This window comes from Petromyzon marinus, chromosome 66 (assembly GCF_048934315.1).
Source record: "Petromyzon marinus isolate PM22_M1 ecotype Great Lakes invasive population chromosome 66, UKy_Petmar_22M1.pri1.0, whole genome shotgun sequence".
In the NCBI taxonomy this organism is placed as follows: domain Eukaryota; kingdom Metazoa; phylum Chordata; class Hyperoartia; order Petromyzontiformes; family Petromyzontidae; genus Petromyzon; species Petromyzon marinus.
This window is the reverse complement of record NC_133732.1, coordinates 9,691,232-9,705,549: the sequence shown is the minus strand read 5'-3', so window position 1 is coordinate 9,705,549 and position 14,318 is coordinate 9,691,232. Positions and strand designations below refer to the sequence as shown.

At 52.0% G+C, this 14,318-nt stretch overlaps 1 protein-coding gene across 2 annotated transcripts in view; it reads left to right on the top strand.

Moving 5' to 3' along the window:
* LOC116956588 (uncharacterized) overlaps positions 1-11,979 on the top strand; it is a 54,947-nt gene extending 42,968 nt beyond the window's left edge. For both annotated transcript variants that reach the window (XM_076054629.1, XM_076054628.1), the window contains exons 15-17: positions 162-362; positions 4,262-4,837; positions 6,131-11,979. In XM_076054629.1, coding sequence (XP_075910744.1) covers positions 162-362; positions 4,262-4,837; positions 6,131-6,160 — 807 coding nt within the window. In that variant the 3' untranslated portion in view covers positions 6,161-11,979. The remainder of the gene's footprint in view (positions 1-161; positions 363-4,261; positions 4,838-6,130) is intronic.
* The last annotated feature ends 2,339 nt before the right edge of the window (positions 11,980-14,318 follow it).

Below are 14,318 nucleotides of genomic sequence, written 5' to 3'. Positions count from 1 at the left end.
GGTCATAGAAGGCATCTGACTCATCGGCTTTGCCTGCATCCCTCCACGGATGTTCATCTTCGGTGGGGGCATAAGTAACCACGAGTTAAACACAGACACACACACACACAGGAGGGTGGTGGTGGCGGTGGTTTGAAACCCCCTTTGCCTTCGCTTCTCAGATGCAGTTCCGTGGGCGCGTGCGCTACCGCAGCCGCGGCTACGGCGGGGGGTACCCGCCCCCGCTGGGCGGGGGCTATGGGCGCCCCCACGACGACGGCGGGGGGGGCTCTCCGCCTCCCCAGAGTTCCCGCCGGGGTGGGGGGGGCCGCGAGGAGGAGTGGGAGTCGGAGTACCAGCCGCGCAGCAAGAAGTACTACCTGGTAAGGGCACGCACCGTGCCAGACCCTCGTCCGTGAGAGTCTGCGGTGCTTGAGTCTCGCTACACACACACACGCGCACACACGTATGTACGTACACCGGTTGCTTGTGGAACTACAAAGACAAAGATCCCCCGTGTAGCCTTAACAGACCGTTGGGGGCAAGTGCTGTTCGTGAGCAGCACTTGTGAAGGTCGGCACGGCGCAAGAGGGGGTAAGTGGCCAGCATCACGCCCGGCCGCCTTTGTCTCCCCCAGTGGCTTTGTTTGCTACACACTGCACCAGGTACTCATGTTGAGGCTGAGTCGACCTAGGGGAGGCCCAGGACTGGTTCAGATTATCGTCACCGGTGTTGGCCACGAGCGGGAATTGAACCCGGGCCGCCGAGTTCGTAGTGCAGTGTAGCGCTCACCGCTACACCACCGCTCCCCACAACACACAGACTACACTACTCACACAAACACTACTCACACACACTCACACAAACACTACACACTACACTACTCACACGAACACTACTCACACACACTCACACAAACACTACACACATACTACACTACACTACTCACACAAACACTACTCACACAAACACTACACACATACTACACTACACACTACACTACTCAACACAAACACTACTCACACACACTCACACAAACATTACACACACACACTCACACAAACACTACACACATACTACACTACACTACTCACACAAACACTACTCACACAAACACTACACACATACTACACTACACACTACACTACTCACACAAACACTACTCACACTCACACAAACACTACACACATACTACACAACACACTACACTACTCAACACAAACACTACTCACACACACTCACACAAACACTACACACACACACTCACACAATTACTACACACATACTACACTACACACTACACTACTCGCACACACTCACACAAACACTACACACATACTACACTACACACATACTACAAACACACTACACACATACTACAAACACACTACACTACACACATACTACACACACTAGACACATACTACACTACACACACTCCACACATACAGTGAGGGAAAAAAGTATTTGATCCCCTGCTGATTTTGTACATTTGCCCACTGACAAAGAAATGATCAGTCTATAATTTTAATGGTAGGTTTATTTGAACAGTGAGAGACAGAATAACAAAAAAATCCAGAAAAACGCATGTCAAAAATGTTATAAATTGATTTGCATTTTAATGAGGGAAATAACTATTTGACCCCTCTGCAAAACATGACTTAGTACTTGGTGGCAAAACCCTTGTTGGCAATCACAGAGGTCAGACGTTTCTTGTAGTTGGCCACCAGGTTTGCACACATCTCAGGAGGGATTTTGTCCCACTCCTCTTTGCAGATCTTCTCCAAGTCATTAAGGTTTCGAGGCTGATGTTTGGTAACTCGAACCTTCAGCTCCCTCCACATTTTCTATGGGATTAAGGTCTGGAGACTGGCTAGGCCACTCCAGGACCTTAATGTGCTTCTTCTTGAGCCACTCCTTTGTTGCCTTGGCCGTGTGTTTTGGGTCATTGTCATGCTGGAATATCCATCCACGACCCATTTTCAATGCCCTGGCTGAGGGAAGGAGGTTATCACCCAAGATTTGACGGTACATGACCCCGTCCATCGTCCCTTTGATGCGGTGAAGTTGTCCTGTCCCCTTAGCAGAAAAACACCCCCAAAGCATAATGTTTTCACCTCCATGCTTGACGATGGGGATGGTGTTCTTGGGGTCATAGGCAGCATTCCTCCTCCTCCTAACACGGCGAGTTGAGTTGATGCCAAAGAGCTCCATTTTGGTCTGATCTGACCACAACACTTTCACCCAGTTGTCCTCTGAATCATTCAGATGTTCATTGGCAAACTTCAGACGGGCATGTATATGTGCTTTCTTGAGCAGGGGGACCTTGCGGGCGCTACAGGATTTCAATCCTTCACGGCGTAGTGTGTTACCAATTGTTTTCTTGGTGACTATGGTTCCAGCTGCCTTGATATCATTGACAAGATCCTCCCGTGTAGTTCTGGGCTGATTCCTCACCATTCTCATGATCATTGCAACTCCACGAGGTGAGATCTTGCATGGAGCCCCAGGCCGAGGGAGATTGACAGTTCTTTTGTGTTTCTTCCATTTGCGAATAATCGCACCAACTGTTGTCACCTTCTCACCAGGCTGCTTGGCAATGGTTTTGTAGCCCATTCCAGCCTTGTGTAGGTCTACAATCTTGTCCCTGACATCCTTGGAGAGCTCTTTGGTCTTGGCCATGGTGGAGAGTTTGGAATCTGATTGATATATTGCTTCTGTGGACAGGTGTCTTTTATACAGGTAACAAGCTGAGATTAGGAGCACTCCCTTTAAGAGTGTGCTCCTAATCTCAGCTCGTTACCTGTTTAAAAGACACCTGGGAGCTAGAAATCTTTCTTATTGAGAGGGGGTCAAATACTTATTTCCCTCATTAAAATGCAAATCAATTTATAACATTTTTGACATGCGTTTTTCCGGATTTTGTTGTTGTTATTCTGTCTCTCACTGTTCAAATAAACCTACCATTAAAATGATAGACTGATCATTTTTTTTGTCAGTGGGCAAACGTACAAAATCAGCAGGGGATCAAATACTTTTTCCCCTCACTGTACTACAAACAATACACTACACACATACTACAAACACACTACACTACACACATACTACACACACTGCACACATACTATACACATACTACACTACACACACTACACACACTACACACACACACACTACACACACACACTAACTACACACACACTACATTACACACACTACACACACATACTACACACATACTACACTACACACATACTACACTACACACATACTACACTACACACACTACATTACACACACTACATTACACACACTACATTACACACACTACATTACACACACTACATTACACACACTACACACACACTACACACACACTACATTACACACTACACACTACACACACTACACCACACACACTACACCACACACTACATCACACATACTACACACGCATACTACATTACACACACTACATTACACATGCTACACACACTACACACACACACACGCGACACCACACACACCACACACTACACCACACACTAAATTACACACACACACTACACACACTACACACACACACTACATCCACACACTACACACATACACTTACCTATGTCATAGGAAACTCCACGTGTCTTTGTGTGTAAGTGTGTGGGGCAGTGGTTAGCGCTGCGTCATGAATCCGGCAATCCGAGTTCAGTTCCCGTTCGCGACGAATGTCAGCGAGGAATATTTGAAGTGGGCCTCCCCTAGGTCAATTCGGCCTTCTTTCACCTCTCTCTCTGTCTCTCTCCCTTCACTCCCTCTCTCTCTCTTTCTGCCCGTCGTGTCTCCTTGTCCCTCACTCTCACACCACCTCCACCCTCTCCTCCTTCTCCTCCACCCACCCCCCCCTCGTCCTCCATCTCCTCCACCTCTCCTCCATCTCCTCCACCCCCCCCCTCCTCCTCCTCCACCCCCCCCTCCTCCTCCATCATCTCCTCCACCTCTCCTCCTCCACTACCTCCACCCCCCCCGCTCCTCCACCACCACCACCCCCCCTCCTCCTCCATCTCCTCCACCCCTCCTCTCCTCCATCTCCTCCTCCACTTCCTCGACTCCCCCTCCTCCTGTGTTTCCTCCACCCCCCCCCCCTCTCCTCCTCCACCCCTCCTCTCCTCCATCTCCTCCTCCTCTTCCCCTCTCCATCTCCTCCTACCTCACCCCCTCTCCACCACCACCACCCTCCCCCTCCATCTCCTCTTCCCCTCTCCTCCTTCCCTCCTCCTCCTCCCAGCACGACGACCGTGAAGACGACGTCGGCGGCAAGGATACGTGGGGCAGCGGAGGCCGTGGCGAAGCGGCCACCCTCCCTCCCGCCCCCTCCTCCTCGTCCTCCTCGTCCAAGCGAGCGGCCCCCGTGAGTCGCTCCTCCTCCACCTCCGCGGCGGCGGCGGCCGCGGGCGCGGGCGGCGGCGGCGGCAACGGCGGCGGCAGCGGCGGGAGCCCGGCGTTCTCGGCCACCGCGGGGGGCGGTGCGGCGGCGGCGGCGGCGGCGTCGGGGGGCGGCGGCAGGCGAGGGGGCGGCAGAGCCGGCGGCGGCGGCGGGGCGGCCGCCGCCGCGTTTGCGTACGGGCGGCGGGAGGCCGGAGGAGGGGCCAGCCCCAAGTGGACGCACGACAAGTTCCGTGCCAGCGACGACGACGACGACGACGACGATGGCAGCAGCAGCGGAGGAGGAGGAGGCCGTGGCAGAAATGACGACGACGACGACGATGGAGGAGGAGGAGGAGCAAGGGGAGGAGGAGGGGCGGGGAGTGCGCCTGGGGGCGACAAGAAGGGGCCAGCCACGCAGAGAGGAAAAGACGACAAGGTGAGGGGGGGTGGGGCAGGAGGGTGGGGCAAGAGGGTGGGGGGTGGGGGAAGGGGGTGAGCTACCCGCCCGCCCACCCCAGCGATTCGATTGGTCGTCGCGACTCTCCATTGCTTGTTACAAAGGCCCCCTTCTCCCGTTCCGATGACGTTCTGGCAAGTGGCAGGGTGTGGCTGTGGGCGGGGCGAGCGGCTCGCCGCCCTTAGCATTGTTCGGAGAGAGAGAGGCGTAGCAGCAGCGCCGTTGCTTTTGTAGAGACGCCGGCCCTCGCCGCAGACAACCGTGGAGGCACGGCCGGCGTTGCCGCGCCAGTCTCGACGATAGCCGGGCATCAGAAAACCGTGCCGCCACAGCCTTGTGGCGGGTCTCATCATCACCACGGTGGCTAGGAGATGTTGACTACCTCGCCTGGTGTGCAGGAGGTCGTGGGTTCCATCCCGACCCTGACGATGCCTGCTGCTGCTGTATATTTGGAGTTTGCGGTGTCTCTCTCCTCATGCTGGCGTGGATTTTTCTCCACGTCCTCCGGTTTTCCCCTCCGGCTTTCTTTTGAGCCTCGACCCAATTGGTGCTCGACCAGATGACGCCAAAAGGCTCGACCCGATGACGCCAAAAGGCATCATCGGGTCGAGCACCAATTGGGTCGAGGCTCAAAAGAAAGCCGTCCCTTGGTGTGGACCAATCAGTTTCAAGGACAATGCATATATTATCATAGTATGTTTTTTGTTTGCATTTTGACTGCAGGTGTTGTGGTTAATGCAGACATGAATCCTTGTAAAAAGGTTTCAGTTTTGTTGCCAAAAAAAATGGGAAAAACCCTATTATTACCTTTAAAGCTCTTTGTTCACAGATGTCCAGGTGGCACAGGGTTCAGAACGTTACAACGATGAGAAATCTGTGGAGCTGTAAAGCTCTTTGTTTGCCAGTTAGGGGCAAGTGGCCGGAATGTTACAACAACAAACAACACAAACGCACGATAGGAGTGCAAAGCGTAGAAAATTTAAACAAATCACTTTAAAAAATATATTTATATACAAATAAAACGACACTATAATTTTTGTTGTTATCTTGCCAGGGAAAGCCCACTGAGATTCTTAGCTTGTTTTGTTTTCAACTTGCAACCCTGGCGTTATCACAAGCGGTGGGCTCAACGAAGCGGCCTTGTCCTGTGGGAATGTACAGCAGCCGCCAAATCATCTGGACAATCCAAATTCAGTGCCCGCAACACGGACATTTCTAACTTTTTGACACTTTTGCTTGTGACCCACCCCCCCCCCCTCTGCTTCTACGCAGGAGTCGATCGCCGGTGGCGCCGACAAATGAGAGAGCGGAGAGAGCAGAGAGAGAGCGCGCGGAGGAGAGAGACGAGAAGAGAGAGATGAGAGGGGGAGGTGGAGAGGGGTAGGGAGAGAGGGGGGGGTGGAGAGCAATCAGCGCCGGACGAGCGCTCTGTGGTCTTTAATCTCCCCGTTCCATTTGCCCACCTGGGGTTTGGAACGCTGGCGAGCGTTGCCGCTGCCGCCGCCGGCTGTCTCCTCGACCGGCGTCCGACCGCTCAACGCCGGTCGGCACGCGTGGCCCGGCCCTCGGGAGAGAGGAAATTGGTGGCCGCCCACCGCTGTCTTTCCCCCCCCCCCCGAGAGGTGGTCGGGAGGGCCGGCTTTGTCTGTACGGTCGTGCCCGGCGGCCGTGTCTCTCAGCCGTATCTGACGGCCATGTCTAGCGGTCGCCAGACACGGCCACTAGACACGGCCACTAGACACGGCCACTAGACACGGCCACTAGACACGGCCACTAGACACGCCCACTAGACACGCCCACTAGACACGGCCACTAGACACGCCCGCTAGACACGGCCACTAGACACGGTCACTAGACACGCCCGCTAGACACGGTCGCCAGACACGCCCACTAGACACGCCCACTAGACACGCCCACTAGACACGCCCACTAGACACGGCCACTAGACACGGCCGCTAGACACGGCCGCTAGACACGGCCACTAGACACGGCCACTAGACACGCCCGCTAGACACGCCCGCTAGACACGCCCGCTAGACACGCCCACTAGACACGCCCACTAGACACGCCCACTAGACACGCCCGCTAGACACGGCCACTAGACACGGTCACTAGACACGCCCGCTAGACACGGCCACTAGACACGCCCGCTAGACACGCCCGCTAGACACGGCCGCTAGACACGGTCACTAGACACGGCCACTAGACACGCCCGCTAGACACGGCCGCTAGACACGCCCGCTAGACCCGCCCGCTAGACACGCCCGCTAGACACGCCCGCTAGACACGGCCGCTAGACACGGTCACTAGACACGGTCACTAGACACGGCCACTAGACACGCCCGCTAGACACGCCCGCTAGACACGGCCGCTAGACAAGGTCGCTAGACACGGCCACTAGACACGCCCGCTAGACACGGCCGCTAGACACGCCCGCTAGACCCGCCCGCTAGACACGCCCGCTAGACACGGCCGCTAGACACGGCCGCTAGACACGGCCACTAGACACGCCCGCTAGACACGGCCGCTAGACACGCCCGCTAGACACGGCCGCTAGACACGGCCACTAGACACGGCCGCTAGACACGGCCGCTAGACACGGCCGCTAGACACGGCCGCTAGACACGGCCACTAGACACGGCCACTAGACACGGCCACTAGACACGCCCGCTCGGCACACCCCCTCCCCCCCCCTATCGCCACCGGCGTCGCGGACGAGCAGATTGAGGCGGCAGCGTGCGTGGGCGAGGTCTGCAGGGTGAGGTCGGTTCTCTGCAGCGTGGAGGTGAAGGCGAGAGACTTACAGACTTAGACTTAGACAGACTTTACACAGACTTTACACAGACTTTACACAGACTGAACACAGACTTAGACTTACTCAGACTTACACAGACTTACACAGACTGATAGTCTTACACAGACTTAGACTTAGACAGATTTTACACAGACTTTACACAGACTTAGACTTACTCAGACTTACACAGACTTACACAGACTTAGACTTCGACAGACTTTACACAGACTGATAGTCTTACACAGACTTACAGACTTAGACTTACACAGACTTTACACAGACTTTACACAGACTTAGACAGACTTACAGACTTAGACAGACTTTACACAGACTTAGACAGACTTATAGACTTAGACAAACATTACACAGACTTAGGTTTAGACAGACTTTACACAGACTGATAGTCTTACACAGGCTTACAGACTTAGACTTACACAGACTTTACACAGACTTTACACAGACTTAGACAGACTTACACAGACTTTACACAGACTTTACACAGACTTAGACAGACTTACACAGACTTACAGACTTACTCATACTTACACAGACTTACAGACTTACACAGACTTAGACAGACTTTACACAGACTTACAGTCTTAGACTTAGACAGACTTTACAGACTTAGACTTAGACAGACTTTACACAGTCTTACACAGACTTACACAGACTGATATACTTACACAGATTTAGACTTACAGACTTACACAGACTTACAGACTTACACAGACTTACGGACTTGCACAGACTGATAGACTTACTCGGACTTACACAGACTTACACAGACTGATAGACTTACACAGACTTACACAGACTTAGACTTACACAGACTTACAGACTTACACAGACTGATAGACTTGCACAGACTTACAGACTTACACAGACTTACACAGTCTGATCGACTTACACAGACTTACACAGACTTACAGACTTACACAGACTTAGACAGACTGAAAGTCTTACAGTCTTACACAGACTAACACAGACTTACAGACTTACACAGACTAACACAGACTTACACAGACTGATAGACTGATAGACTTAGACAGACTTACACAGAGTGATAAACTTACAGAGTGCCCAACGTTGCAGTTACTCCTTACAGACCTCTGCCCGTTTCGCCCGCGCGCGCCGAGGATTTCAGTCGACCACGATTTTGTTTTCGGGGTCTCCGCGAAAGCGCGAGGAAAAGGGGGTGGTAAGTCCCTCTGTTCCCCTCGAAGCGTTGGCGCTCGTACGCCGCCTCCCGAAAGTAAACCACCGCCGCTCTCGGCGAGGTCTCCTACTGCGTGTGCCATTAAGACACAGTGGTAATGCGTTGGGGGGGGTCTCTTTGTTTAGCGGTAGGTCTCCAACGGATGCCAGCCACGGCCAGCCAGACCCGGTGTCAATTGCGAGTGTAATGGCCTCGTAAACGGAAGCGCGCGCGCGTGAATAGTATGTTCCCGACGTTAATTTGTGGTGGTGGTGTTGTTGTTGCGAACGAGACGGCCGTGCGACGATCGGCTGCGCCAGAAGTGGATCTCCGATAGGCACAACGATCTCCGCCGCCCCCTTGCGGCGTCTGCCCAGCCTCCGACCTTCCCCCCACCCCCCGATCATCGTCAAGCCGAGACGAAAAGTCACAGTGAGGAGGAGTGGCCGAGCCGTCGGGAGAGAGAGATGGAGAGGGGTGCGCTGAAGGCGGGCACGGTGGCTCGGACGCGTTTATTTTTTGTTTTATATATATCCGTTAATTTGCGAGTTCCCCTTTCTCTCGTGATGTGTGTTGTGTATATATATGCACACGTACCAAAAATGGCTGCACACACGAGGATGAACAGATTGAACGTACGAATGGAAAGTGAAAGCCACTGGGGGTGGGGAGGGGGGGGGGAATAAATACGCACGCACATCGTTTTAAGTGGACGAAGTTCCAGAGAGCTACGGTGTGTGGAACCTTAACACCCCCTGGGGTACAGTCGAGAGAGTGGATGTGGGGGGGGGGGGGGGGGTCTGTCTTTGATTCACGTCTTACTGATATTATCGTGTTGGTATTGTAATTGTCCTTTGTTTTATTCTGGTGGTGGTGGGGGGGGTGGTGGAAGGTTCGATTAAAACCGTTCGGGGAAAATTATCGTTTGGGTCGCTGTAATAAATCCCTCTCTTGTCGCTGGCACCGGTAAGTTGTCTTCGGCGACGACCTGTCTGCCAACCCCCGCTCGCCCCAACTGCTTCCACTTTCGGATGCTTTGCAAAGCCCCGAGTCCGGCTGGCTTGTATCGGTGGGCATCGGTGGGGACAGAGCAGTGGAAGTGACCCGCTCACCTTGTGTGTAAGTTGTTAGTCCACTCGCAGTGAACTAGCTGAGGTTTGGGCCATCGACTTTGATTGCTTCACGATACGGCATGCGATACGGTGGTAGTCCGCTGCAGTTACTACAAATCAAATGTTATCGATGTTTAGTGATAGGCCACGAAAGAGCCGAGTGTGTTTTTGTTATTTTTTTACATTCTCTGCACCGCGATACCTTTTAATTTGAGTTGTAGGAAATTACAAGTTCCGACGAGGTATACGAAGTTATATCTTGACACTAGTGCGCATTAGCCCAGGTTTAAACAAATGTTACTAAATCAATCCTCAGGGGATCGGTTTCGTTAATCTGCACCGATATGCCCGGTCTGACGCCCTTTGGAACTAGTCTCTTGACGTCGCCTGACCTCCGAGACTTTGGGAAGAAATATTGCTCTGAAAATTCTAATTCCCGAGACCCGTTTTGGAGTTTTGTCCGTATTGAAAACCGCCGAAGACTCCTCGACCAGTTTTAGGGTTCTCGCCGACATACGGTTAATGTTCATTATTCAGGTGTCAACCTCAACCGGTCTCTTTCATCAGCATCCACGTCACCAGTTACAATCGTGTGCCCGTGGGAACTGTTGCGGTTGAGTAAGCGGAAAAAGATGGGGGGGTTTTAAAACAAAAATTTGGACGGCTTATTGCAGTGTCATATTCCGGGAACTCGGTGTCTTAACCACCGAGCTCGAGAGACCAGAACGCGAGTCTCGATTTGCAAGAGTGAACCGAGGTCCGCCGCACTTAACCATGGCAGAAAAAAATAAAACTAAAACCACAGAAGTGAAGCAAAATAGAAATTGGCGCAAAACGCTACAGCAGTGCCAACATCGGAAAGTCTAAAACATTGCACGGGCATGAAATCGATGTCGAACGTTCATTTGGTCTCCGCGAATCTTGGCCGATGGTTGTGCGATTTAGTTCCCTGCCTGACCATCTGTGGGGCCCGGTTGACCCTCTTGTGAGCGAATGAGTGGGTGAGGCGGCCGCGAGTTAATTGACCAGCTCCGAGGAACCGTTTTTTGCGTGGATTTTTTTCCCCCTGCCGCCCGAGAAGCGCCGACAACAAAAAAAATGACGCAAAATTGCGGTGAAATTTGTTTGTCAGTCGAGTTTGAGGCGGCAGCCTCCATCCCGCCTGCTCCTCTTTCCGATTTTTACGACCACGTGGCAGCCATTTTTTCTTATTCAAAATGGCGCCCGCCACCATCACCACCCCGCGTCACAACGACGCGCGTCACAACGACGCGCGTCTGTGTGAGTTTTTCTAATTTGTCGTCCTGCTCCAAGGGCACCTTCCCGGTCGTCGCCGCCCGCGTCCAAGTTAACTTCTTTCCGAGTTGCAGTTCCATTCTTGTTGTTGTTCAAAGCGACGATCTCAATGCATCCGTCGTTCGCGGGTGGCTAGGAGATGTCCACCGCCTCGTTCTGGTAGACCGGAGGTCGTTGGTTCAATGCCGACCCTGCCGCCTGCCGTATCCTTGGCGTTTGCGTGTTCCCTCCCTCTCGGTGTTTCCCAAGCAACGTTTCGAATGGACATCGCCACGCGTTCCGAAGGTTTTGTCCGCTGCCGTCAATGTCCACGCAGTGAGGATGGCGAAGCCACTTGGTCGGGCTGCTGTCATTCGTGCTAGGCAGGTCGCTTCTGAAAAAGAGCTCCACTGTACGCGTAGCAGCTCAGCGGGCGCGCTGGGGGGCCCTAATACCTGCTTGAAACGGAATAACAAAACAAAAACGACTTCAAAATTGCCACCGAGCGAAGCCCGGCCGCATCGAGGCCCTGTCAAGAGCGGACACCGTGGCTGGGGGGGGGGGGTTGTGAGCTCCCTTCACGTCTTACCCCAAGAGACCCCCCCCCCCCCTCTTTGTTTACCTGCCAGTGATGTGACGTCTGTTTGGGGTTGTGATGGGTGGGGGGGGGGTAATTCTGTAGTCGCTTCGTACGACGACGATGGCCCACTTTGTTTTTAAATATTAAAAGCCTCCATATTGCGAATCCGTTGTGAACCTGTGCGCTCTGTTCTTCAGTCTCTGGGTGGTTTATTTTTTTTGTTCGCGGTTTAATTCGCGCCCGCCACACGTCCGATGACAGCGGGGAGCAGCGCGCCTTGTGTGCGCATCGAGATGCCGCGATGTGTTGTCTCCGTATATATAACAGGTCCATGCAGGGTGGGCTGGTAGGAACATTGGCAAAGTAACGTCACGGTGCCTTCGAACTTCGCCTCGCAAATGCTATTCGGCTGTGGGCTGTCTGTGAATTTGCCACGTCCCCAAAAGCGAAGTTCGCAAATGAGATCACGTGACTTCCACATGTTGGGTGCAATAAGACATATCAAGTCTCTGCGCTGTCTATTGCTGATTTTACACCCAACAGCACGAGATTTCACTTCGTTAAAGTATTGAAAGGGGACGGACACATTAATCTATTGCAGGCTGGTACACTCAGTTTACAACTTCGTTCCTACCAGTAAAAGGCAAAGTTGTGATTATGTTTGTCTGTTCAAAATGTTCAGCGTACTTCCCGACATGCAACAAATTTGAAATTTCCCATGTGGGTACTTTCCAGACTGTACACCATGCAAACATTATAAAAATACACTTTTAGTTTTTTTTTTTTTGGGGGGGGGGGCGAGCTCAATGCAGATATTTTTTGCACGGCAAGTTAGCTGTGGCGTCAAATCTGTCACGTGACCCGCGCACGTGGAAGCTCTAACGCATTGTCGTGTAGCGGTTAGCGCGCCGCGTTACGAACCCGGCGACCCGAGTTCGATTCCCGCTCACGGCCACCACCGGTGACGATTATTTTAACCGGTCCTGGGCCTCCCCTAGGTCGACTCGGCCTCAAACGAGTAACTGCTGTGGTGTGTGAACATCGCCAATTGGGGAAACAAAGGCGGCCGGGCGTCGTGAATCCAAGTCCCGGGCGAAGCCGGGGAGTACAGCGAGTGTTGTACTATACTGGCAAGGGGGGGTCCATGATGTAGCTCAGGGGTGGGGAAACTTTTTTCTGCCAAGGGCCATTTGGATATTTATGTAACGTTATTCGCGGGCCACAAAAAAATTATCAACTTAAAAATTAGCCCGTTATATTTGGTCAAACATTTAATTAACGCGCCCCCTAATGCGATGGGCTGGAACTGCATCTCTTTGGCGAGGCGTGTGGTGATGATGTTAGCTGGCTATTGACGATGTTAGCTGGTATTGATGATGTTAGTTGGTATTGATGTTATCTGGTATTGATATTGTTAGCTGGTATTGATGATGTTAGCTGGTATTGATATTGTTAGCTGGTATTGATATTGTTAGCTGGTATTGATGATGTTAGCTGGTATTGATATTGTTAGCTGGTATTGATGATGTTAGCTGGTGTTGATGTTAGCTGGTATTGATATTGTTAGCTGGTATTGATGATGTTAGCTGGTATTGATGTTAGCTGGTATTGATGATGTTAGCTGGTATTGATGATGTTAGCTGGTATTGATGATGTTAGCTGGTATTGATATTGTTAGCTGGTATTGATGATGTTAGCTGGTATTGATATTGTTAGCTGGTATTTATGATGTTAGCTGGTATTGATGTCAGCTGGTATTGATATTGTTAGCTGGTATTTATGATGCTAGCTGGTATTGATGTTAGCTGGTGTTGATGATGTTAGCTGGTATTGATGATGTTAGCTGGTATTGATGATGTTAGCTGGTATTGATATTGTTAGCTGGTATTGATGATGTTAGCTGGTATTGATGATGTTAGATGGTATTGATGATGTTAGCTGGTATTGATGATGTTAGCTGGTATTGATGATGTTAGCTGGTATTTATGATGTTAGCTGGCTATTGACGATGTTGTTGCTACTCGCAACTGCTTTTCCAGGTTTGCTCCTACCTAGATTTATTGAATTTCGAGTCCCGCCTGCGGTTGCCTTGGCAGGGCCAGAAACCAAATGATTTCGCGGGCCTCATACGGCCCGCGGGCCTCAGACGTTCCCCCCACCCCTGATGTAGCTGCTCACCGCGAGCTCTCCTGATAGTGGCATTGTCCTGGTGCTGTGTTCGACCTTTGGCGTCTTCTGGTCTCACGCTCTTTGAGACGAGGCTTTAAAGAAAGCTGTCTCGAGTGTGGACCAATCGGTTTCAAAGACGATGCATCATCATCATGGGGCCTCCTTTGCCAGTACCAAAACATAACGAGAGGTTTCCCCTTTTTTCTGGCAACAAAACAGCCGCGTTGAGATGTTAAAACACCAAACTGAAACCTTTTTACGAGGAATCGTGTCCGCGTTGACCACAATACTCGTGGTCAGAATGCAAACAAAAACCACACTCTGATAGTATGATG